The sequence below is a fragment of the Camponotus floridanus genome, unplaced genomic scaffold, assembly GCF_003227725.1.
Source record: "Camponotus floridanus strain SB8 unplaced genomic scaffold, Cflo_v7.5 scaffold87, whole genome shotgun sequence".
NCBI classification, from domain to species: Eukaryota; Metazoa; Arthropoda; class Insecta; order Hymenoptera; family Formicidae; genus Camponotus; species Camponotus floridanus.
The window spans coordinates 491,553-516,446 of NW_020229857.1; the positions used below are offsets into that span (position 1 = coordinate 491,553).

Sequence of the window (24,894 nt, forward strand, 5' to 3'; positions counted from 1 at the left end):
ATACGTATAATTATAACCAAATTAACACATTAAATTTTTGTCTTAAATTTATTAAATTTATACGATACGTAAAATATAAATAGATTTATTTAAAAACTTGAAATTGAAGAGCATGTTTTGAATTTATCTCGAAAGATATGAATAATATATATTTTTATTCTTTTCACGATAAAATTCGAAAAACATAAATAACTATTTTGGTGAATTTATTTATGGATTCAATTTAGAGATAATCTCCGCGAAGTCTCCAAACAATTAATTCATCAGATTTTCGATTCTAACTTTCCGTTTCACTATAATCCTCGCGGAATATGTAACATCGATTGCAATTCGAGAACAATGGCAGCAGCTTTAGAACAACTATTATCACCGTAGCGAAATTCCATAAGATGTTGGACCTAGATTCTCTTCAGTCAGCGTTTATAACTTTCTCTCCGTGTGGTATTATCTGACAATTTCCTCGTAGCTCTAGCACCTATAACGCGTCATTTAACCCTTCCGTTATCAAAATGATTTCATCTGTCACAAATCTAATATTTTGTACGAGTATAAGTGAAGATAAAATTTTAGCGTAATCGCGCATATCTAATCCTTCCTAAATAAAATTATAATCATTTAAATTATTTAATTACTTAAAATTTATTGTTTTCTAAAGAATTTTTGTTTCGCTTTACTTTAACAAGTGAAATTGATTTTAAATAATTGTCAATAAATATAGTTAACGGAATTTGACGTATTAAAAAGGAGAAATGTAGCTCCGAATCTCAGGAAACATCGATGTGAAATAATACAGTTAACGATATACATTGAAATCCTTTTTCTGAAATTAGTAAAATGGAAGCATTTGTGGCTAACAAATTATTTACTGACATGAAAAATTATCCGCTCACAAATCAATAAGAATGCTTTGATTGAATTATATGAAATATATAATAGAAACATATACAATAAATAAATGCAGAAATATAATAAACGTGTGAAACAATATTCATTTAATTTCCGTTGGAAATATTTGTTGAATAAATAAAGATATTGAAAAAATAACGTAATGGAAGTAAAGTTTTATTAATTAAATCTCTCTCGCATACAATATATACAACATTAATTTAGATCGTGTTAAAATAATATCATTATAACATAATGTTCTTAATGAAAAAAGAATGAATATATATTCAAATATATTTTATTTAATCTGAGTATTATTGGATATCCCTGCTAGGATTACAGTTATATATATATATAATAAATGTCCACTGCGTCTCTTTATATCATTACAAATATAAACATACTCACGTATATTAAATCTAATGATATAATGTTTATGTGACTCCCAATATGATGTCAACTATCGCATTGAAATAAAAACAGAGTTAAATTGTTATAAAATATTTTAATTCGGAGCACATGTGTGTGTGAGATGTTTGTAAGCTGCATGTCAAATATCTATTGTCTCGATTAAATTTGAAGATTGTCTCTTCTCGTAAAAAAAGTTAGACATTTGTCTACAGTCGTATATCTCAAATAAAAAGTAATTTATATATACATTTTAAATCTCCCTTAAGCCCGTTCGCGAAAGTGGGTTATCAAATCTTGCGCGCCCATCACATTTTTCATCCTTCCGTGACCTAAAATCCCAGTTACCGGAGTTTTCGGCCGAATGCGTCTTTTTATGTCATGTTATACGTTATGCCAATCTGGCAGAGATCAATCGTGAGATTTTTGGACCTTAGGTATGTCGCCGAGGAATGGTCCCCCTGCAGCGTCACCTGCGGCGAGGGTATCAGGCATAGGGAGGTACTCTGCAAGATATTCCTCGAATTTAGTCAAACCATCGCCAAGTTGCCCGACAGCCAATGCTCCGGCCAGAAACCCGTCGAGACGGAGAAGTGCACGATGGAACCATGCAGCTTACTGGAAAACAGTCTGTCCTACAGGATCGACACGATCGGCGACAGCGGATACGCCGAGTCGAGTTTGACAGATACGTATAGTAGATCATCGTCGGGTAGTTCCGTCGGAAGTGGCTACGACAGCGGTATCAAAGTCGCCCCGGGTAGCGATGTACAGACTACATACTCGTGGAAGGAATCTGGTTACACCCCCTGCAGCGCCACTTGCTTAGGAGGTAATAAACACGCGACTATTGTTTACCAAGATTGCCTGTGATAACCCATGATATATCGAACGGATAAAAGATCACTATCCGGGTGGTCCGGAACTGAAATTCGATCCGTCTCATATGGATTTTAAATGATAGGTAGCTTTCACTCTCTTGAAACTTGCTTTAAATATGTTGATCTTATATTATGAAACGAGAACAAAATTTAGAAAGAGAGAGGGACTATTAATTTTTTTTTTAATTTTTTTATTCTGGTTGAATAAGTGAAATTCAATTTTATATTTATAAAGATTCTTTCTAAAGTTTTGTAGCTTTTAAATATTTTTACTAGACTTCAACATGTATATTTTCATACTTTTATTAAATAAGATACATCTTAATCTCTTTTAATTAGTAAAATTTAATCATATTTTTGTTCTTTCGATATTCTGTTATTTTTTTATACAATATTTATAATCGAAATGCACTACACAGTTTGTGTAAAGCTGGCCATGAATCGTTCATTGAATAGGATTAGCGAAACGAATTTAATTCACCGACATAGCCTGGCAAAATCGATGTCATTGTGCAATTAACAGCGCTCAAGTATAATCGTATTAAGATTAGTCTATGTCGACTAACGCGATACAAAGGGGCGAATGTACGGCCCGGGCGGATTATCTGTAGTTTACGGCGGATTCTATGCGTTTACGGATTATATATACATGCATCTCTTTTATAGGTGTTCAGGATCTTATTATAAACTGCGTGCGTGACGATACAGGGAAAACCGTGATGCCGCTTCTATGCACCGCAGAAACGAAACCGGAGGCAAGGATACGAGTTTGTAATGATCACCCGTGTCCACCCAGGTAAAGTAATTGGAACCAATATTGATTGGCAGATATCGATTTAATGCCTAAATGTTAGGATGTGCTTCGCGTTACATAATACTTGTTTAATTCGAGATATCCTGCTATGATAACATGATAACTTAGATTATCGTATCAACTTTCGTTCTTGCTTGTAACAAACAGTTTCTTTTTTCATTAAATATTTAATTTTCTTAACGAAAGGAACGTAATATTACAGTTTTATGAATATCCTTGTCTCGTGTATGTTAATATTATCAGGAAGAAAATTTAGAGAAAAAAAAAATTCGCCTCTTTCGACGATGCTATTTGTTGATTCTTTTCTCATTCTATGATCTCTTCATTTTCTTATCTCATCTTTATAACAATATTTAAAATATTCGAATGATGTATATTTTAGACACACGACGTATATTACTATATATACTTGGGACTTGTTATACATGTGTAGTTGACAAAAAGTGTAATTATGTCGTGATATACGTATATACAACCCACTTATCTCCACGTTATCTTTTCTGACAAATGTGTCATTATCTGCGTCTGCAGGTGGAACTATAGCGAATTCTCTACATGCATGAGCCCTTGCGGTATTGGTATACAGACACGTGACGTTACCTGCATCCACGAGGTGACACACGGCACCGGCAAAGCAGTACCCGTTCCAAATTACATGTGTCCGCAACCACCGCCCGCCGACAGACGATACTGCAATGTCTGGGATTGTCCCATCAAGTGGAGCACAGGGGAATGGGGCAAGGTACATATTTGTACATGTTGCGTAAAGATTTAACAAAGGGAAAAATTCCTTGTTATGATACAGAATAGCAGTGCAAATTATTCTCTTCATATGCCGAACAATAATTTTATTTTTAGAAGTATTTAAGGATCGAAAATACCTATTCATAATTTTGCAAAAAGAAAAATCTCTGATCTTTCAAAGTAATTATACATGAAAATTGAAGAATTTAAATAGTATGGATGTTTCGATCATTTTTATTCATTTCTTATTATTTTTCCTAATGAATTTTGTTATCATACATATCAAATTATTGCAATTTTAAGATTTACAATCTAATATTTGTTTTATGTTTATTTATAACAATATGTATAAAGTGCATTTGAAAATTCTTTAAACTTCTCCGACTTGAATTAATGGGATAATTTTAGTGTTCAAAAACGTGCGGCGGTGGTGTGAAGAGGCGAAACGTAGCCTGCGAGCAAATAATGGCGCAAGGTCACAAGCAGAGTCGTGAGGAACGCGAGTGTCCAGCTCAGAAGCCACCCAACGAGAAACCTTGCAATACTAGAGCCTGTCATGATTCAGACTTAAGTGTGCTGCCAATAATCACTAGCTTGAACACGACGTATAATCAAACGGATATCAATGCGAAAGTGGATTTAAAAATCGGCGGAATTGCCAAGATTTTTCAAGGGACACCTTCTATCAAGATTCGCTGTCCTGTCAGAAAGTTCGACAAGTAAGTGTAACCTTTGCGATTTTATTGGAATAATATTTATGCGTTTGGAATAACTGCAATATAATAACGTTATCAGAGCGCAGATTGTATGGACGAAAGACAATAAAGAAATACGAAAATCAAGAAAGTACAAGATTAGCAGGAAGGGAGCTTTAAAGATAATCGATATAGCTTCTTCGGATTCGGGAACATACGCCTGTATTGGTAAGCAATCTATCTTGCCTGTCATATTCTACTATCTTTTATATTGATTTCGATATATGTATTATTATGAAAAATGCGATGGTAATTTTCTAGCTGGAGATTCGCACGCAGAAACGCAGTTGATAGTGAAATTTCGTTCCAAAGAACAGATAAGTAGTGAGGAATATTTACGACTTGGCAATTCCGTTCACCTACAACGGAACGCAAATCTGGATTCTGCACCAGTGAATTCGGGCGAAAATCCTTACACCGATCATGCAGGTGAGACAAATATAAACTTATAAAAAATTACTTTTTACTTAAAATCTATACACATAGCCTCATTTATACAAATAATAGTAGCGATAAAAAATTTTCTCGATACTTTAAATACTTTTGCCTATCTCAAAATATTATTTTGAAGAAATCAAAAAGTTTGAAGTCATATCTTTTTTGGAAAAGAAAAGAAAAGGTAAATAAAATTGCAACATTATAAATTCTAAAAATGATGAAAATAATTAATATAATAGACTTGGTTGCACAATATTGATCTTTTTTTGTAGCGGTTTACAGAAACCGTTTTGATAGCGAGGACCTCAGTCATGAACGTGCGTTTCCTAGCAAACCAACGAGAAAACCGCAAAAAAAGCAGAAAACCAGTCCCGCTCCTTCAGATTCCACAATGATGCAAAAAGAACACACTGTTACCTCTTTCAATCAGGTATATCAAGAAAAAACGAATCCTATTAGCATAAATTGTCTCTTATTACGTTAATTTTTTGCGTGTATCTTGACATTGCTTAACAAATCGCGTACGCATGAAACTTGTTAAATTAACTTTCTGGTGATGGTTCTATATTCTTTGCTTTGCACTCGTGGACTAACTTTCCTTGATGTCGACTATTCGATATTTGACTATCAATCAGCCGGGATATCATGAGTCTGTGGAATCACCCGCTCCGTCAAGTGCTTCTGCTCTTGTGCCACACTTGAGCTACTTGATATCGAGCTTGAAGGTAAGATGTTAAAAAATTCGAGCAAATTTGATAAACATGTGACACGCGTCTATTTATTTGTATCTTGTATTTCTATCGCTACATAATAAATTTTCAACGTTTTACTCTTTCAACATTCGCTACTTTCTGTCAAATTTATTGTTCGATATTAACGCGCTTTATGACAGGCCTATTGGCCGTTTCGCAGCGAAATAGCCACGAGTAATAATCACAAGGCCACGTCATTCGGAGATGAACATCAAAGATCAGCGGCGACAAAGCACAATATGTCTAATAAGAAGACCGACTCCGCGTATCAAAATCTTGAAGATAACTTTGACAGTCTGTATCGTCACACAGCTATTCCCGACGAGACCTTTGGTCCAGATGAGGAGCGGATATTTATCGACGTCGATCCCTACGACCTGAACGAATCTATATTCGGGTTACAAAATAGCGATGGCGTCAAGTCAACGTCCCGTGTAATGGAGAAAGTGGATGCCGAGGTTAATACGAAATCTGATATTGATTATATCGAGGAGTCGCTAAAAAATGTGAAACGGCAGTGGCAGGAATCGCGAAACGAGTACAGAGATCAATGGAGTACCACGCCCAAAAGTCACGTTCAGAGCAGAGTTATGACTGAGTCCGTCACGTCTCCGCGAAATAGTGGGATGGACGTGTATTACGTCGAAGAGTCCAACACGAGAAAGGAAATGTTCAGGGAGGGGAGCAGTTTCGCTGACGATAGTGAGAAGTCCATCAATCATGACGCCTATGGAAACTTGAGAACTAAAGATTCATCGATCATCACGTCGACAATAATATCTAAAAGTCTCGAGGACCAATTGAGAATACCGGAATCAGACCGCCATAGTTCAAATCATGCAAACAGGACAATTGAATATAGTGATGCATTTGAAGAGGAGTTAGATAAGCGAAAAATCGAACCGTACGTGGAGAATCATACAGATTATACAATCGTACGAATTTCGCCTAAAAATTTGGAAAATAGAGCAAAGGATGACCGATCGATAGATGATTGGAGGTTGAGTGTTGTTGGGGAGAATCCTGACGATGATGCAAAAAACTTATCTCGCAATCGAGAGGATCATGTTGGTTCTATAGAGAAGATTTCCTTAATTAATCTAAAAGAGACCTCTGTAGAAAAACAACGTCCGGCTGATGAAGATAAGACCGCAAACATTTTGACCTCCGCTATAATGAAAGAAGATAATACAACACAGGATCCTGCTGTGGAAGCACTCGCTGCATTAGGTAAGACTCTTGATTTGATGAGTTATATTGCCTTGATGATGGTTAAGTGGTTCAATAATTAAACGAAGGACTTATAATGCAGCTACGGACAATGTTCTGGTGTACGAATGGGTCACGACTGACTGGTCAAAATGTTCTCAAACTTGCGGAGGAAGCGGATTCCAGGTAAGAGTGTTTTTCCGTGATTAACTTCCATGATTAACAGGTAAGATTGTGATTAATTTTAATTGGAAAACTTATTATTCTTTAAGTTTATTAAAAAAGACTTGTTAATATCGTCTAGTTAATATCGTCATTAAATAATTGTGTAAGAAATATTTGAAGATAAGTTATATTTGAAAAACATTAAAATACTCTTGATAATATATATTATAAATGTATACATATATTTATTCATTTTATTTATTTTTTTTTCCTTTACATAATATTACTATAAATTTTATCAAAATCAATTCATATAAGCAATGTATTAAAAAAAATAATCTCACATTATAATAGCGAAAAATTACTTATTACGAGACGTTTATTTTCACAGATGCGAGGTGCACAGTGTACAGTACGATCAATGAGATTGGACGGCGATTCCAAGCATATTTCACCAGGAACTGTTATCGGTCAAAAGTTATGCGAGGATGCCGGACATCCCGTACCCCAGAAGGTGAGACCTTGCGGAACGGGCAGGTGTCCACAATGGTACGCCACGGATTGGACTCCGTGTGAAACGTCGAGGTGCTTTAATTGGAAAACGGCGATGCAGAAACGAGACGTTAGCTGTCGCTTATTAGCGGACGATACGGAAGAGGACGGTCAAAAGAATGTCACGTTGTTGGATCCGAGCAAGTGCGACGAAGCCACGAGGCCGTTACAAAGACAGGAATGTTACAATGATGCTTGCAAAGGCGTCTGGAGAGTCGGCGAATGGACTGAGGTAAATGAGATCAAAAATTTAATGCGCTAATAGCGATGCTAATAACATTATCTAATATTGCATAGTGTACTGCGTCTTGCGAAGAAGATGGTATTAAATATAGAATTCTACAATGTGTCTGGTTTGGCACAAAAAAACCAGCGGGAAACGCTTGTAGAGATATACCACGACCTCCTGTAATGAAAACGTGCAGAGGTCCGCCTTGTCCTCAATCTCCCGGTAAGAGATTTTTTTCTAAGAGATGTATCAATTCTTAAGATTTTTAACTCTATATTCTAATCTAATTATGGTAATTATTGATATGCTAATATTAATTTCTTCTCAATTCTTTAATAATGTAGAATTGATTAATGATATTATGATTAACGATAATATTATTTCGTTCATAATATTCGCAGAAGATTGCAAGGACCATTCGCAATTGTGCAGCAGAGTGAAAATAATGAACATGTGCAAGGTGCCGTTATACAAGAAACAGTGTTGCGCATCATGTCGCTAAGAACCCGAGAAAAATTGATAGTAAATGACTCATTGTGACAAAATGAGCGATAACGAAACAGTGCGCGTGAGACAGAGAATGCAAATCGTGATTAGTCGAACAATTACCTGACATATGTAAACGCACCCGGGATGCCTGTTAGTAAATTATGTAACGCACATGAAGGGAACGCGCGTATCACTGTGGAATAATATTGCACAGTTATTATGATGTCTGATTTATATAGATAAAGAATATCCAAGAAAGAAGTTGACCAAAACTACTTCGCTGTAATAGTTTCCTCGTCGTATCGTCGCGAGAACTCATTCACCTCCTTGCCTCGAATGTTCCTCGTGTAATAAAGAAAAAAAAAACCCGCCAATCTTAACACAGTTTCTAACTAATTAAATCATAATTTTCTAACGTATGTCACATAGTTTTGAGCGATTCTTTATAATTGTGCACGCTCACTTTGTCCTTGATAAAAAAAAAAAGAGACAGAAAAGAAAATGAAAATCTAGTATTCGTCCAAGAGAGATGAGAACATTATATTGTTATAGTTTGATGAGAAAATGAGGGTAGTAGAAACTTATTTGCTATGTGCTGAAAAGAACATTGCGATATACTATTGAAAACAATACGTTATTAAATGTTATCAATGTTGGTGCTTTAAATCGAACGGAAGATGGCTTTAAGCAGAATTATATTTAAATTGTAATAAAACACTAAGAATTTGAAAAAAGCACGCATTTATTTTGTGTCGCAAAACATTAGAAAGATTCCTTCTTGTTGTTTATCTTTTACATATCTTCTCCATGATGAATATAATCGATTTTATTTATCTCTAAAGCGGAGAAAAATCAATCCTTTAAGACTGAAAGATGTTTGTCTCTTTGCGTATCATTATTTTGGACATTAATGTAAACATAATCTCGTTGTCCCAAAGAAAATCATTTTACATTCCACTATAAATCAAGGAATATATTTCCGCTCTTTATAAACACATATATCAATGTATTATCTCTCTTTATGTTTGTAGATTCCGTTAAATTATTACGGATGTAAGATGTAAAAATGTTATTTAAAAATATAAGTTATAATTGAATTATTATGCGCCTATAAACGTCCCATCGGGCGATCTCTTAAGCCAATAGATCCTAAGAGCAATAAAAAATATATAAGTATTGTAATATAATATTTTGTTAATAACCTCTGGCGAAAATTCGTGAACATGACATTTCGTTCTTGGTTAAAGAACTCGACTTTATCGTTATATTTCGAATCACTTCAATCTAGACGTTATTGTAATTATGAGTATTCATTTTATCGCGTATTTATTTGTAGAATTTATCGATAAAATTTATAACTCGATAGAAGCAGAGTATGAATTGGATATCTATATACTAATATGATTTTTGATAAGATTGTGAACAGATTTTCGCTATCAACGAATTTGCCTCGACACAGCTAAGCAGTTTGCCAAAACGAGCTGACGTAAATAAAATAAAATAAATTAGAATAAAATATATAAATTAAAATCAAGAGAAGAAGAGATAAAAGATATATTATGAGCTACACATATAAATTACCGAAATGCACGCATATGTGAATACGACTTTATATGTTAGTATATAAATGAAACTAAAATATACAGTGAAGAAGTTTGAATACATTGGATGGAACAGAAGCTGAAATATTTCTCTTAACCATGCATTCCTCATATAATTGAGAGATAATACACGACTTTTAATACATCTTATTATACGATTATGGCTGGCAATATGTGTAAACTGCCATCAACTTGCCATGTATACCACTGTCATGTTTTAGTAAACAATTAAATAATATTTATCTTATGGCAATACAATTCCATTATTATTATTGATCGATATATCACTCAAAAAGATAACTTATTTTCCAGTTAATTAATGTAATGACACAACTCTTAAAAGGACAATGAAGTTCCAACATAAATTTTTGTATATATCACACTGTAGGTATGTAAAATGGCTCCACACTTAGTATTGTACCTAAGCATTACTGTTCATGATATTTATGTAAATATGTAACTGCCTAAATGCGAATAAAACAAGAGAATATATCACTGCACATAATACTGCAGTTTTTCTTATAACTTATTTAGAGATTTCAATTTCAAATTTATAAATACACATATGTATATATTACAATCTTTTTATAAAATTATTCACATGATTAGAATTTAATATTCGATTGGTAGAATTGTATAGAATATTAGAAAGTGGAGAATTTAATAAGTTTTTTATTATAGAATATATGCACATTTTTTTATTATTAAAAATATGCACATATATCTTTTTAAAATTCTATTATATTAAAAAATCATTCACATCATTGATTAGAATTTAATACTCGATTGCTAGAATTGTATAGAATATTTTTAAAAAGTGAAGAATTTAATAAGCTCTTTTATTATTAAAAATATGCACATATCTCTTTTTAAAATTCTACTCTATTATTGGTTTAAAATATCTTATATATTATTATATATGATTAAAAATGTAGAGATTTATTGTTTTCATAATTCATTATTATTTTCAACAATATTAGTATATTTTGAATATTCAAGCATAAGTATAAAACATATGTTAATATCAGTATAAATAAAAATATAACCATGAAATTGTAATTTTTCAGGAAAATTGTTTACAATACAATAATTTTTTTCCAAAATTTCTTTGGGCAAATGTATAAGCATTACTTTTTGAAAATATGTTTTTAAAATATAAAAACTGAAGTTGCTTGAATATAATAATTATATGTACATTTACTATAAATTTTAAAACAGAAGCTAAATGTATCCTTTAAACAATAAAGTAACAAATCTTTATTAATACAAAAGGATACAAAAAGGATCTTTATATTAAAACATCTTAATAATGCTTGGAACTGTAAAATTTACTCACCAGATGTTGTACGCACGTTTTCGCCATTGATATGTATAATCGATGTGCAGAATACGACACATTTCTTTTATTCTCGGTAGTTTTCTTGATACTCTCGATAATACATTTTACTTGCAGGCATTTATTCTAGGAAACTAAGTCTCTCAATAATTTTATTAATACATTAGTACGCACACGGACTGCAACTACGGTCGCGCGGAGTTCACTTGATGAATCTGTCGCACCATTGATACGATATAAATCATTTATATACATATATACATAATCATTTATTTATTATCATAATAAACGATAGTTTTATACTTTTTTCCATATTGCTGATATTTTTTCGACACTCTCGATGCCTGCACATTTATATTTACGGGCAATATATGATTTCTGGAATATATTAAATATAATTGGAATTTTAGAAAATCTCGCAAAGTTTATTTGACACAACTATTGTACATTCACACTATCAACTCGATAACTGTATTTATGCACATGAGATATTAAATGCTTGATATTTTTTCAGTACTCCCGATATTATGTAATTATTTGCACACAGTATTTATTCGCAGTCATTCGTGAGGACATGATAAAAATTATCTTTGTAACAATAATATTATACTATATTATAATTGACTATAGCAATCACGGTATTATTATTTAATTGACTTCGTTTTTCTATAATCGCGATACTCCACAATTAAATTTCCATTACACGACACTAGAAATGATCAACACGCGCACAAGAATTATACAAACTTCTTCATTTCCGATTCTAGAACTAATCTGAATTAGTCTGATTTCGAAATTTCAAATGTATACATTCAAATTGAATATGTCTGTGAATATAGATTTATATAGATGGACGCACTCTCATATAAAAAAAATGTTTATTTAGATATTTAATAAGAAAAAAATAATAGAGACAAAATAAACATTTTCCCCTAGTCAAGAAAAGTTAAGAGAGACTCGAATAAAGCTTTTAATTATTATCTTTATTATTATTTTATTCTTAATGTTATCTTTGTGCTCGCAATGGCAGCGCATCTATATACATGTATGTCTATGGCTAATAGAACCCGCGATCTTCAGCAATGTTCAAATGGTTCAGATATCTCCGCGCGCGCATGGTGTGTTGTACCGCGATCGTCCATTTTTTTATAACGTTGAATTTCCGTGTTTAATCAAAACATGGTAAAGCAATGTGTAAAGCAAATTTAATCGCGATCGTCCATTATAAGTATCCGAAAAAACGAAAGAAAGACTTAACCGATCGTTGTGATTAATACTGTAATGATTATAATTATATTACGCGCATGTAAGATATCACGAAATTAACAATCACTTGTCTCATTACGTCTATTATGATTTTAAGTTATTAAGAATAAATATCGCTTTTGCAAGCAAGCAAGTATCGGGAATGTTGAGAAAAGTGTCGGTCGAACGTCGTAATATGTGATAAATACGAAATATCGCGTTGATAGTGTGAAGACATGACAGTTTCATCAAGTAAACTCCGCGCGACCGTACCTCCGAGCATCATTAAAGTAAGTATTTTAATAAAATCAAATTACCGAGAATAAATATTTCCTGCAAATAAGTATATAATATCAAGAATCTATATTAAAAAAGTATATTATTGTATTTTGCATAAATACAGTATGTATATCGTCGGTGATGGGAATTTGCAACAATTCTATAAAATAGCCATTGTTCACAAAAGCATTGTTAAAAGAATTAATAAAATAATATATATACAAGTTTTCTTGCCGATGTTTTTGAGAATCATATATCTTATGTATTCTTGTTCATAGAAATTTAAAAAGTTTATTGCTCTTGTTTTTTTAAGAACGGTAATTTTTCGGAATTTTTACATCTGCAAATATAATATAAAACATAATTTTAAAAAATGAGAGAGTAGATTTTATAAATTCATCATTCTTTTTTTTTACTATGTTAAGCAATAAGATATCAAATAACAAAACAAAAAAACAAATTAAATTACATTATATTTTTGAGACATATTATTTATAAATAAATTATAAAACAGAATTGAAAAAAGAATTAAAAATATTAATTAAGGTTTTACGTTGATACCGTGTCAAAAGATTATTTAATAAAGATATATTAAATGTTATGTTAAATATTAATATTGTAATATTAATATTATAATATTAATATTGTAATATTAATGTTGTAATATTAATAATATATAAATTTAATAATATAAATTTAATAATATAAATTTCCAATGATATTAAATTTTATCTATTTATGCATATATTAAATTTATATATTTATATTATTTTGATCCTATTAAAATCTACATACTAATAATTATAATTTTATCTCTCAAATAATTTCCAATCATTCGTTATAGAAATGTTGTTTAAAAAGTTGTCTAAAAGTCTAGAATTAAATGAATTAAAACATTTATACAAAAATGTGAATAAGCGTTACAATTTCTATTATATTACTTAATTAATCAAAAAGATCGGTATCACTTCCATACCACGTTTAAGGAATGATCAATCCCCAAGCTTGCATCACATCATTTTGGCTCATAGGCCACAATCTCTTCAACAACGTCCATCCAGTTTTCTGTGTGACTAACAAATATTGATTTTCGGGCTCGTGTAAATGTGAGTAAGCGCCCATTATCAAACTCTGAGATATCCTGGCGCATACGCTAATCTTAAGAATTTTCTTTTCTATATCAGTCAATTTTTTGATCTTCTCATAGCCTTCTACAACGTGTCTGCCCATTTCTACGTTAGAAGTTTGCAGGATCATGTAACAGAGAGTTATAGCCAACTCGAAAATGCGACAAGTTCTATGACAGTCTCCGAAATCGATCACGGCGGCAATGTTCTCGCCATCGGGACTCATGATAATGTTATGCTCGTTCAGATCACCATGTATGATCCCTTGCTCCAATCTGTCCATGATCGGCAGAACTTCTTTCTGGAAGGTGACGATCACATCATGCACCAGTTGCTTATCCAGTGAACTCTTGATTGCGTATGTGAATTGTTGGATTCGAGGCAGTGAAGTCAACATCCACAATGTCTTGTGATTATCATAGGCGGGATGATTGAAACCCACGAGGATCTCATCAATCTTGGCGGCCAAGTTTCCGACCTTATACAATAGTTTATCAGTCATCTTCACGTTGCATAGAAGTTCACCGGGACGATAGATCATTAATCTCACGGCGTATTTCTCCATGGTGTTGTGGCTCTTTAGATTCTCGAGAGAAAAGTAGGTACCGCTAACATTCTTGATTGGGAACGGACAGCAGATATTATGCTGATTGAGAAAAATTAGCAATTCGTTCTGTGCCTCGAGCATGTCGGTCTTTCGGGAATCCAAGGAGTTGATCACCTTGAGGACATAGCCAGCTTTTTCCAAGTTGGTAATATGTGGATTCGTATGCATTTCGTCGCACAGCATGTGATAATTACGGTCGTCATAAGCATCCAGTTCGCGCACGTTCGTCGCCCTCAAGTCGTAGAGTTGCTTCAACAAGTCGATCGCCATCTTCTCGGTCACGAGCGGACGTATCCGTTGACCCGGTATGAGTAGGGTGTCATTGTACTCCATGTTTCTGCGATGCACGCGGAACAAAAATAGCCGCGAGTTATTAAGGGGGGAAGCCGGTCGATGAGAAAGGAAGAAATGTATATATATATATATCCTCTGCGAAGAGAACGTTGAGTGCAAAGGTTCGGCTACGATATCTTCTTTATTCTTTGGGTGATAAATCGTCAAACTGCACAGAAAAATAATGATTGTAATATTTAATATATTGATGTGTAAATTAAGAATAAATTATATTATTTAATTGCATTAAAAATCATCTCAAACACAGAACAGCAAATAAATTGCAATCTATTAACGTTATAGGTAGAAACTGATATTATTGCAAAATGACAATGTCATTATTAGTTGTTTTAACTTAATAGTTAAATTTTGTACGTAAACAATATTTAGATTATATTATTATATTTTCCCAGCAAACACCAAGTAACATTTATATAACTGTTAGTTGTAATTTCCCACTCAACAATATAACAATTACATAACATATCTGTTATGTAACTGTTATATTGTTGAGTGGAAAATTACAACTAACAGTTATATAACTGTTACTTGGTGTTTGCTGGGTTATTTATATTTTTATTATCTCAAAGATTTAATTTTCATTAATAAGAGCTGGATAAAATAATTTAGATAATTATAATTCAAAGAATTAAGATAATTTATTTAAAGAAAGTTAATTAACTTAAAATTATAGATAAACTTATGTCATTATACTTTTAAACATTCAAATTAAAAAAACACCTCTTTGTAATTTTTCATTTAGAAAGCATTATTACTTGAAAATTTTATTATATCTCACACACACATACAGAGAGATAACGTATATTTCTTTTAAATAATAAAATAAACAGAAATATCTGCAAAATACGTATATAAATATATCACTTACCCTTCAGACGTGTGTTGATACGGTCAAAGGAAACGACACACTAAGTTCTCAGACAGACCGAGCAGTTTACCAAGTTAAACCAGTGATCGTATGTGGAGCGAGTGTAATCCACGCTCCAATCATCATTGACATTCAGCACAAAGGAAGGGTACAAACGCACAATGATATTTATATTAACAGTAATTGGTCGAGTAACACGACATGGTTCTATATCACAATGACTAAGATATAGTTTTATCAAGACTCTGATAAAATCCACGGAGATATGTGCAACGCACGTAAATTTATCTGATCTACTAACTTGAGAGATGTTCGCTGAATTGAATGAATTATTTGAGTTGAGAAACACTGACCAGACTCACTAGCGTTCTTTCGTAAAGGGATTAAGATATCGATATGAATAAGAGATTAATAAGATATCGATATAATCAGTAAGGATATTGAGATAAGGATATTGCAAGTTAGATAAGATTTATAAAATAATATCAAATTCACTTTTATATTCCTTACAACAAATTTATATGTACAACTAATTCCTTTTCATATTATATCATTTTTTTTCTCTCTGTAATCCTATATATATATAAAAGAAACATAAGTCTTTTAAAATATACATAGTCAGAGAAAAGAGCTTTATTGCATATGGCAAAAGGAAAGTTTAAAAATTATTTTGTCTAATCTTTTATATATTCTCGATAAAATATATTAAATTTATAAGTAAAGCAATTTTAAATTCTATATATATATGTTTTTTATAAATATAATCTTTTTAAAACAAGATTATATTAAGAAAGCAATTTTAAATTCTATATATATATGTTTTTTATAAATATAATCTTTTTAAAACAAGATTATTTATAATACACAAATACCTCTAAATGTAACTTTTCTTCTTATATCCAAAAAATGCATCACAGCTCTTTTTTTATACATTTGGAATAAATTCACTTCTTCATTAATAACTCAAAACAAGAGTCAAATGTACACAAGGCTGATGGTATTTTCTCCATTAATCTTATGATATTTAAAGCCTCCAGTATAAATTTTCGTTCCCTCAATTCGTGTATAAGTATTTTTGCATTTTTCTCAATATCAGTTAAAGATTCATTTATAAAGACATGTTCGATTATCTGATTATATACAATGTGATCTGGGCTAAATAATACAGTTAAATCATTTAAGAAAAGTTTCTCCAGTATTAATGGTGGTAAAACAACAGCCTAAAAGAAATAAAATAAATCATTACTATCAATTCAGAGGCTTAACTATTTACATATATAATAAGCTGACCTGTTGTTGTTTAATGAGGTCTACCGCTTCTTTGTGCATAAATGCATCTTCGGAACATAATCTTATATAAAGACTTTGTACAAAACTAACGTGATCTCGTTCGACCTCCAAGAACTGCTTGAGAATCTGTATCACAAACATTTAAATAAATAATACATTGGATTATAAAAAGAAAGTATAGAAAAAATGTAAAAGAAAAAATAATTGCATTAGAATATACCTCCTTAGGTACTAATAATCCAATGAGTTCTTTAAACTCTTGTAATATCTTTTTTTCAAAATTAATGGTATCTACTTTTGTAATCAATGTAATTATAATTTTCATCATTTTTAAAATCGGATGATCGTCCAATGTAATATGTTCTGGCATACTAAATCGCGGCCAGTGCAGTACAATTTCTTTTAATTCCTGATATTGCTCTAAATTGTTAATTTGATTAAACAGTTTTTGAAATAATCTAAATCGATCTTCTTCTGTTACACATTTAGTAATGGCGTGATCAATTGGAGTAATAATTTCTTCTTGCGATCTAATTTTATCCTGCTCATCAATAGTTGCTTCTGTGCTATCATCAGAAAAATCACCCCAATCATCTGTCCATTCTTCGATATCAATTTTATTATCTGAAATAGTAGGTTTTAAATTTTCACTTTCAGAGTTTGGATTATTAACATCGATTTGTTTTAGAGATTCTTGTTCTTCATTTTCGAGTTTTGCTGTTTTTTGCATAGTTTCTTCAGAATATATACAAGTGCTATCTTGTTTTGTTTCTAATGTAGTTATATCTTTTACTTTCGTTTGCTCCATGTTAATATTTTGTGCTCCACTGGTTAAATTTTGCCAATATCGTAATGCTTTAACAATATCGCATTCTTCAGAATTTTGTGCCACAACTATCATATTTCTGATTAGATCTAGTGGTTTATATAAATATAATTTCTCATAATTAGTATACAATTTCTTATACAATTCTAATGAATAATAATAAAGGGCTGTTTGTATATACAATTCAGTTTGTGGTAAAGTTACAAAGACTTCTTGAGCATCCAAAATGTGATCTCTATTTAAATTTAATAAATACATCATGCCAAGCAACCAATCATCTGCTATAGTATGTTTTGCACATTCCAAAAGCACTGAAATTAATAAAATAATCTCTTATATAACTCTTTTGCTATAGATAAACATAATTAGTGTTTACAATTTAAAATTTCTATCATATAATATATATATATTCTTATAACAATGTGATACTTACAATGATTAATGTCGCTTACTTCTAATCCATAACAAGAAGATTCACTCAACATGGTTATTCTCAAAAGCGCCCGACAACATTTCAATTTTGTATTTTGTATATCTACCATAGAATATTTGTTATATCTTGTTTCAATAATACTTGTCTTACACATTTCATGCAAGGACTCATAAAAACATGGAAAAGTTTGGAGATTTGCATTTTCCGTGTTTTGTTCACCCTCAATTTCATATTGCAGATTATTTCCTAAGTTATTTCTAAAGTTAAAGTTCAGTCTAGATTTCCAAAAATTGGTATCACTTATATTTTTTAACAGGCCAAATGTAGAGTTTTTTACAATATTAGCAGAACTTTTTACAATTTCTGTTGAAGTTTCCAACACTTTTGGAACAAACTCTTTCACTTCTACTTGTGGCTAAAAATGATAATAAATAAATAATTATAAATTATAATAATGTTATGTTATCTTGAAGTTTAAAAAAAATATTTGGCATTGCATTAAACAAAAATTTTTTACCGTTGTCATAGCATCTGTAAAATCATCTTCGCTGTCATCACTTTCTTCATCTTTAGAACCTTCAAATTCGGCAGATGGCATCCACAATTCCAAATTTTTATGTAACATTTGTATTTCAATCAAATGCACGTGCTCTAAAGCATTACCCAATATGTCGCCAGGACCATTATTTATCGCAAACCATAAATACTTTTGTTTAATCTTCAAATCTTGATAATTATTACAACATCCCAAATTTAAACAAATTTTCCAAATAGGAAGATAATTCTGTTGCGTTAATTGTGTACATATTGTAGCACAAGTATTATAATCTTCAATCTATAGAGCAAAAAATGATGATATATTATCAATTTTTGTTTCCATCTTCAAAAATACTGATTGAAAATTTTATATATAAATATATATATATAAAATTTTCAATCAGTATTATATATATATATATATATATATATATATATATACACGCATTTGTTTGTAGAAAAGATGAATATTTTACCTCAAATGCTTTTTTGGCTATTAGTTCTAAAACCTTTCCTTCACGAAGTTTATTGTTATTCCCTTCAATTCGTAAATAGGTTGCTAATGTCAACAATCTCTGTCGACTTTTATAAGCATCCCTTTGATTATTTAAACAATGTTCAATTAAACTTAACTTATCTACTGTTAATCTAACTTGAAGAGGTAATATATCAACATTGAATTCATTTAAAATTTGAAGAGATTTAATTAGATTGTATTCTTCTTTAATTTTTATATTGTCATCTTTAATAAGACGGAGGCAAGTTCTGTAACAATTATTTATATATATACACATAATATTTAAAAATAAATTATATAATTTTACATGGTATGTATATGAATACTTGCTCACATACACAAACATTCATTCATTAGTACATTAGTGAGATACTTACTTAGCCAATTCCATATTTGGATCAGTAAGTGTTCTTGAACTGTTAAAATATTCTTTAGTTGCTTCCAATATAAGATCAATTGCTTTCTCATAGGATACTTTTAGCATAGATTTCTCATCTTTCTTGGTTTCTATTAAGGTGGCACAATTTTGAATGGTAGATTTGATTCTTGAAATTAAGCGGGCAGAGACACATATTTCAAAACAAGTTTCAATAGCAATACAGGAAAAGATTGATCCATGTATGTCCAACATATCGCTTAATAATTGCGCCCATTCATTTTCATCTGAAGGTGGCAAACTGAAATAATAAATATATTATTTAATTGCTATAATTATCATAAAGATATTTTTTTTAAATTATGTTTTCTAGGAGAATAGTTATGTACGAATCGGCAAGCGCAGATGTTTGCATATACATGATTCGAAATTCATATAATCTCGCTTAGATTTTTCTAAAAAAGAAAAAAAAAACTAATCTTTATTTGATGTGTTTTTATGCTTTACATACCTTTTACTAAAATTTTTTGCCATTTCATTTAACAATGATCTTGCGATGTCGGGATTATTTTTATTTTCTTGTATGAACTTTAACGTTGTTTTTACTCCATATTTGCTTAGACATCTAATGCAATCAAGTTCTTCTTCGAGTTCTTCTAATAAATTATGCGTTGCTTTTGTCCTTGTAGCATTATGATCTTTTGATATCGAATCTAAGATATTTTTAGCTTTTTCATACATATCAAGATCGTCACAACTATATATACAATCTAAAGCTAAAGTAGTGACATCATCTATCATTTCGATTATCTCAGTATCCTGTGTCTGTTTTAAATATTCGAAAAACTTAACTGGTAATGTTAAATCATCTTTGCTTAAGCAAATTAGATAGTCACTCAGTAAATGTTTTTCAAGATTTTTATCCTACAATTTAAAAAAATATTCTTTATATGTGTATATATGTATATGTGTGTACACATATAGAATACACATACACACATACATAATTTTAATTATTCATAAAATATGATTATACATACATATAAATATTGATGTCTTCGTTTGATGAAAGGCAATAAAAATTTCTTTATATTTTCCACAAAGTTAATTTCTGTTGATGTACTCATTAAGAGTTTTATTCTCTCAATGTTATTTAATTTCTCCAATTTGTCTAATGACATATCCTCTAAATAGACATTATATACAAGATCGTTTAAAGTTTCTAAATCTATTAATAAATCTTCCACACCATTAATCTTATGAGATTTTGCAATTTTAATTAATTGCAAAGCATTATCTATTAAAGCACTATTTTTCTCAATTTCATAAGCACGTGTCTTATACCATTTTTGTAATAAATCTGGTGCAAGTTGTGTATTTCTAAAAACAAAGCAAAGACACAATTGAATAATATAATCATTATAGAAAATGCAGATATTATATAACAAAGTCTTTACCTATATATTAATAATGACGGATCTAATTCATACAATATTTCTGATCCATCATCTGAATTCTCATTTATTATTTCATTAAATTCATATTTTTCCGACCAATCTTTTTGTCGTAGTTCACGTTGATCTAACAAAAATAATTGACCTTCTGAGTCGCATTCTGGTAGAAGTTTTTGATAGTCTACTGTATTTAGAGTTTCTGGAAAAAAGCTAATAATCGCCAGCCAATGAGGCAACAAACTTTCTCCATAATAGGTAAACATAATTTCGACACTTTGGAAATCGCAGTCTTTGGCAAATCTATATTAAAAAAGTATTCAGATAAAACTGTATATTTCATAAATCAATGAGAAAGTATGTGAATATATTTATACCTAATTGCATTTTCAACAGGCGATAATCTACGAAATTCCTCATAAAATTCCTTCTTATATTTCAATGGCGATTCCAATATAATTTCATATATGAGCAATTTATCTAAATGACTTAAAAGCTTCCTTCGATATCTAATTAAGTCTTTCTGGACTTCAGATAAATTTTTTATGTCTATTTTTTCAAGCATTTCATTGACTTTTTGCACCTATAAATTTTTCTCAAATATAAAAAATTCCCATAAAAAATTTTATCAATTTATATAAATTTTTTTATTGAAATTGCTTTGCATATTTTGTAAAATGCATTATTTTTTTCTCACCTCTTTTAAACTTTCAGTGCTTTCATCTAATGCTTGCCAATCGTCTTCTATATCAGAAGTTATGATTTTATCATTGTCACAAATATCAATAGCTATTAAAGTTTCTAAATTTGCAGTTTTTAATCCGAAATTTAATAGTTCTCTTGCAGCTTCCATAGTATCGGGAACACGTACTACGCATTCATTTAAAACCCAAGATCTTTTACTTATTTTACTTAAATGTTCTGTAATGGCATTTAAGGATAATTCCGATTTTCTCCATTGTGTTTGATATACAAGATCTGTGTCTAAATTGTATATATTTGCTAGAGTTAAAGCTTCCTCATATTCCTAAAATATATAGAATCTCTTAGTTATATTTAAATATAGACATCTGCATTAAATAATTGAATTTAATCAGATTATTTACACACCTCAATATCTATCTTTCTAGAATAAAGCTCTTCTGGAGTCGTACTTTTTACGCCCAAAATTCGATAAGTTTGATGTAATACTTTCAACTTTTTCCTTTTCGGTTGAAATCTTTCAATATCAGTTATTGAATACAATGTGCTTTGTAGCAAATTCGTAGTATAATTTAATATAGTAACAGGCTCCAATTCATCATCATCTTTTTCACTTTCTGACGATGCGTCTTTATTGTAAAATAAAACAAATCTGTTTTTATTTTCTATATTCACATATTAATTTTTGCATTTTTCTTAATATAAGAATATTTAATGCAGATTAGCTAATAAATTATATCAATCATGAAAAAAAGCAGAGAATAATATTATTGCATAAAGAGAGAGAAGAATAAAAATATAATGTAAACAAACCTAATAAATGGCCATCATTAAGTTCTCTATTTCGTTTTTTACTTGTAATAAAGGTTTCACAATCTAAACATAAAAATCCTTTTTCTGAACCAAGCTCGCATACTTGTGGTTGTCCTGCTAAAAACTCTGGACTAATACCTAATAATAAATTTTTTAAGTTCCAGGTAGAGCAAACTGAAGTAGATCCCGAATATCGAGCTATTATGATAGCCTTAGAAAAGAATATGTATTTTTTAAAAATATATATTTATATAGAATATACTATTATTTTGATAAAACTGAATGTTTTTTACAAAATATTTATAATATATATCATATATAGTTTATCATATATAAATAAAATATATTACCTGATCAGACCACCAGCCAATATCTATTGGATGAAATTCTGTAAAACCTGGTGGAAATTTTTTAGATTTTGTAAGTCCCAAAGGATTAGGTATATTATATTCCGGCTGTTCAGACAATTTCCATTTTTTTTGCAATATTAAATTTGGCAAACCCCAGAGTGAAACTGAACCATCTGTATGCAAGCATACTAGAAATTCGCCATTTGGTGAGATTTTTATTGTAAATATATATGATTCTGGTTGAAAGCTAAAGATGGGAATTATATTCCATATAGAAAAACGTGAACTGTTGCTCTTAGAATCTTCAAATGTAAATGATAATTTACAGTATGGATAATCATTCAAGAGTCGCCATGAAGTCAATCCAGATTCAGATGCAGTAGACTAAAAGAATGTATAAATACATTTTTTCTTGCTTTCTCTCTCTCTATAAAGTTGTATATAATCATGCATATATGTATAAGTAATATTTATAGATATATTTACCATTAATTTTTGTGTTATCATGTTCCCAGCGACATAAAACAAGTTGTGCTTTTCATCATAGGCAACTGCATTAATACCATTTTTGTAAAAATTGCCAAACGAGAAGTCATAAATTGCACTAAAGCCATTTGTAGAAATGTGATAGGATCGGAGAAGTCCACTATATGAAATTAAAATAAATTCATAAGCCCATTTCTCATTCTTTATCCGTGGTTTAAGAAATAGCATAGATGCTATCGCATCACCAGCTTCAAGAATCTGAGGGTTTTGTGACATTGTTTTTGGACTTATATTGAAAATGATATTTCCCAATGCATTGTAAAAGGACGTATAACCATTACTTGATGCTAGTACTAAAATCATTCCATCGGGACTCCATGCAATTTTACGCCATTGAGGAAAAGCATCCTTTGGAGCTAGAAAATATAAATCATTTTATATACACATAAGAGAAGCGACTAAAACAATAATATAGCTTTTAAGAGAAAAAAAATCATATATTAGGTAGAGAACATGATAAATTTATCGATAATATTGTTATTTACCAGATGCCTTGCCTACTACAGAAGAATATTCATCTTTTGCTTTTCGTATCTCAATAACATTCTCCTGTAAAATAGCAAGTACACGACCATGATCTCCAACAGCAAATTTCCATGGTAATGTGAGACTGACTTGCAGCGAGATGCTTTCAGGCAAGGAATACCTATTGTTAAGATACCTGAGAGCATTTTTTATTGTGCCAGTAGCTGGAAGAATAGCTGCATCGCTCTTCCATTTCTAAAAAAATATAAAATATTTTAAATATATATTTTTATTATATATTTATATAATATATTCTTTGATGTGTGTATGGTATGGTATGGTATCTGCACATATTAAACTTCCACTCACTATTAATTCTGGCTCTTGTTTACGAACAAAATACTCTAATAATTCGTATAGTATAGGCTCGTTTGATGTTTCATTCGAATTGCTCATCTTGTTACTGCAAACATAATCTATATGTGTAAAAATACACAATAAATTCACACACTGAACGCGGCTCAGTGGCTCTACATCTACATAAAGTCTGTTCGTTTTCCTTGCACTTTCTACACTCAGGTTCTTCATTTCTTTCCCCTCCAACACATCCGAATATATATGTATCCATCTTATTTCAAGTGCAGAAATTTTCGAAGATTGCAAGAAAAATGACAAGTCTATATATATGTGCAAATATATAATCATACGTAAAAATGCACATGTGAAAAGATGAAAATAAATAGTAAGTAGCATATTCACATAATTTGATAAATATATGAATCTATCGGTATCTAGATACATAATCGAAAAGTATTTGTAATCGAAAAAGTTTTATAAGTGTTCGCGATAG

At 30.7% G+C, this 24,894-nt stretch overlaps 3 protein-coding genes across 5 annotated transcripts in view; 1 reads left to right on the forward strand and 2 right to left on the reverse strand.

Annotated features, from left to right (window-relative positions):
- The window catches only part of LOC105256162 (protein madd-4), a 190,475-nt gene extending 181,668 nt beyond the window's left edge, over positions 1 to 8,807 (forward strand). The window contains exons 12-24 of one of the 2 annotated variants that reach the window (XM_011265865.3): positions 1,731 to 2,125; positions 2,841 to 2,970; positions 3,520 to 3,730; positions 4,141 to 4,451; positions 4,528 to 4,655; positions 4,749 to 4,916; positions 5,198 to 5,355; positions 5,561 to 5,650; positions 5,818 to 6,907; positions 6,990 to 7,072; positions 7,443 to 7,835; positions 7,901 to 8,054; positions 8,234 to 8,807. In XM_011265865.3, coding sequence (XP_011264167.1) covers positions 1,731 to 2,125; positions 2,841 to 2,970; positions 3,520 to 3,730; positions 4,141 to 4,451; positions 4,528 to 4,655; positions 4,749 to 4,916; positions 5,198 to 5,355; positions 5,561 to 5,650; positions 5,818 to 6,907; positions 6,990 to 7,072; positions 7,443 to 7,835; positions 7,901 to 8,054; positions 8,234 to 8,334 — 3,412 coding nt within the window. In that variant the 3' untranslated portion in view covers positions 8,335 to 8,807. The remainder of the gene's footprint in view (positions 1 to 1,730; positions 2,126 to 2,840; positions 2,971 to 3,519; positions 3,731 to 4,140; positions 4,452 to 4,527; positions 4,656 to 4,748; positions 4,917 to 5,197; positions 5,356 to 5,560; positions 5,651 to 5,817; positions 6,908 to 6,989; positions 7,073 to 7,442; positions 7,836 to 7,900; positions 8,055 to 8,233) is intronic. The other variant, XM_011265867.3, reaches the window with a different exon arrangement.
- Positions 8,808 to 12,154: 3,347 nt separating this feature from the next.
- LOC105256163 (hydroxylysine kinase) lies at positions 12,155 to 16,051 on the reverse strand. 2 transcript variants are annotated; one of them, XM_025414688.1, is made up of 3 exons: positions 15,739 to 16,051; positions 13,759 to 15,018; positions 12,155 to 13,122 (listed from the first exon to the last, which is right to left on the reverse strand). In XM_025414688.1, exon 2 carries the CDS (start codon positions 14,847 to 14,849, stop codon positions 13,764 to 13,766), a length of 1,086 nt encoding a protein of 361 aa, XP_025270473.1. In that variant the 5' UTR covers positions 14,850 to 15,018; positions 15,739 to 16,051; the 3' UTR covers positions 12,155 to 13,122; positions 13,759 to 13,763. The 2 variants fall into 2 exon arrangements, with proteins under 2 accessions (XP_025270473.1, XP_011264170.1); XM_011265868.3 differs by lacking the exon at positions 12,155 to 13,122 and having other exon boundaries at positions 13,576 to 15,018.
- Positions 16,052 to 16,615: 564 nt separating this feature from the next.
- LOC105256164 (neuroblastoma-amplified sequence) lies at positions 16,616 to 24,619 on the reverse strand. Its single transcript, XM_011265870.3, has 18 exons — positions 24,414 to 24,619; positions 24,065 to 24,299; positions 23,520 to 23,935; positions 23,034 to 23,417; positions 22,684 to 22,894; positions 22,279 to 22,499; positions 21,866 to 22,195; positions 21,546 to 21,751; positions 21,175 to 21,471; positions 20,758 to 21,097; positions 20,229 to 20,641; positions 19,719 to 20,018; positions 19,301 to 19,589; positions 18,805 to 19,122; positions 18,288 to 18,702; positions 17,249 to 18,165; positions 17,029 to 17,154; positions 16,616 to 16,958 (listed from the first exon to the last, which is right to left on the reverse strand). The coding sequence occupies exons 1-18, from the start codon at positions 24,498 to 24,500 to the stop codon at positions 16,683 to 16,685; spliced, it is 5,781 nt and encodes a 1,926-aa protein (XP_011264172.3). The 5' UTR covers positions 24,501 to 24,619; the 3' UTR covers positions 16,616 to 16,682.
- Between the last annotated feature and the right edge of the window lie 275 nt (positions 24,620 to 24,894).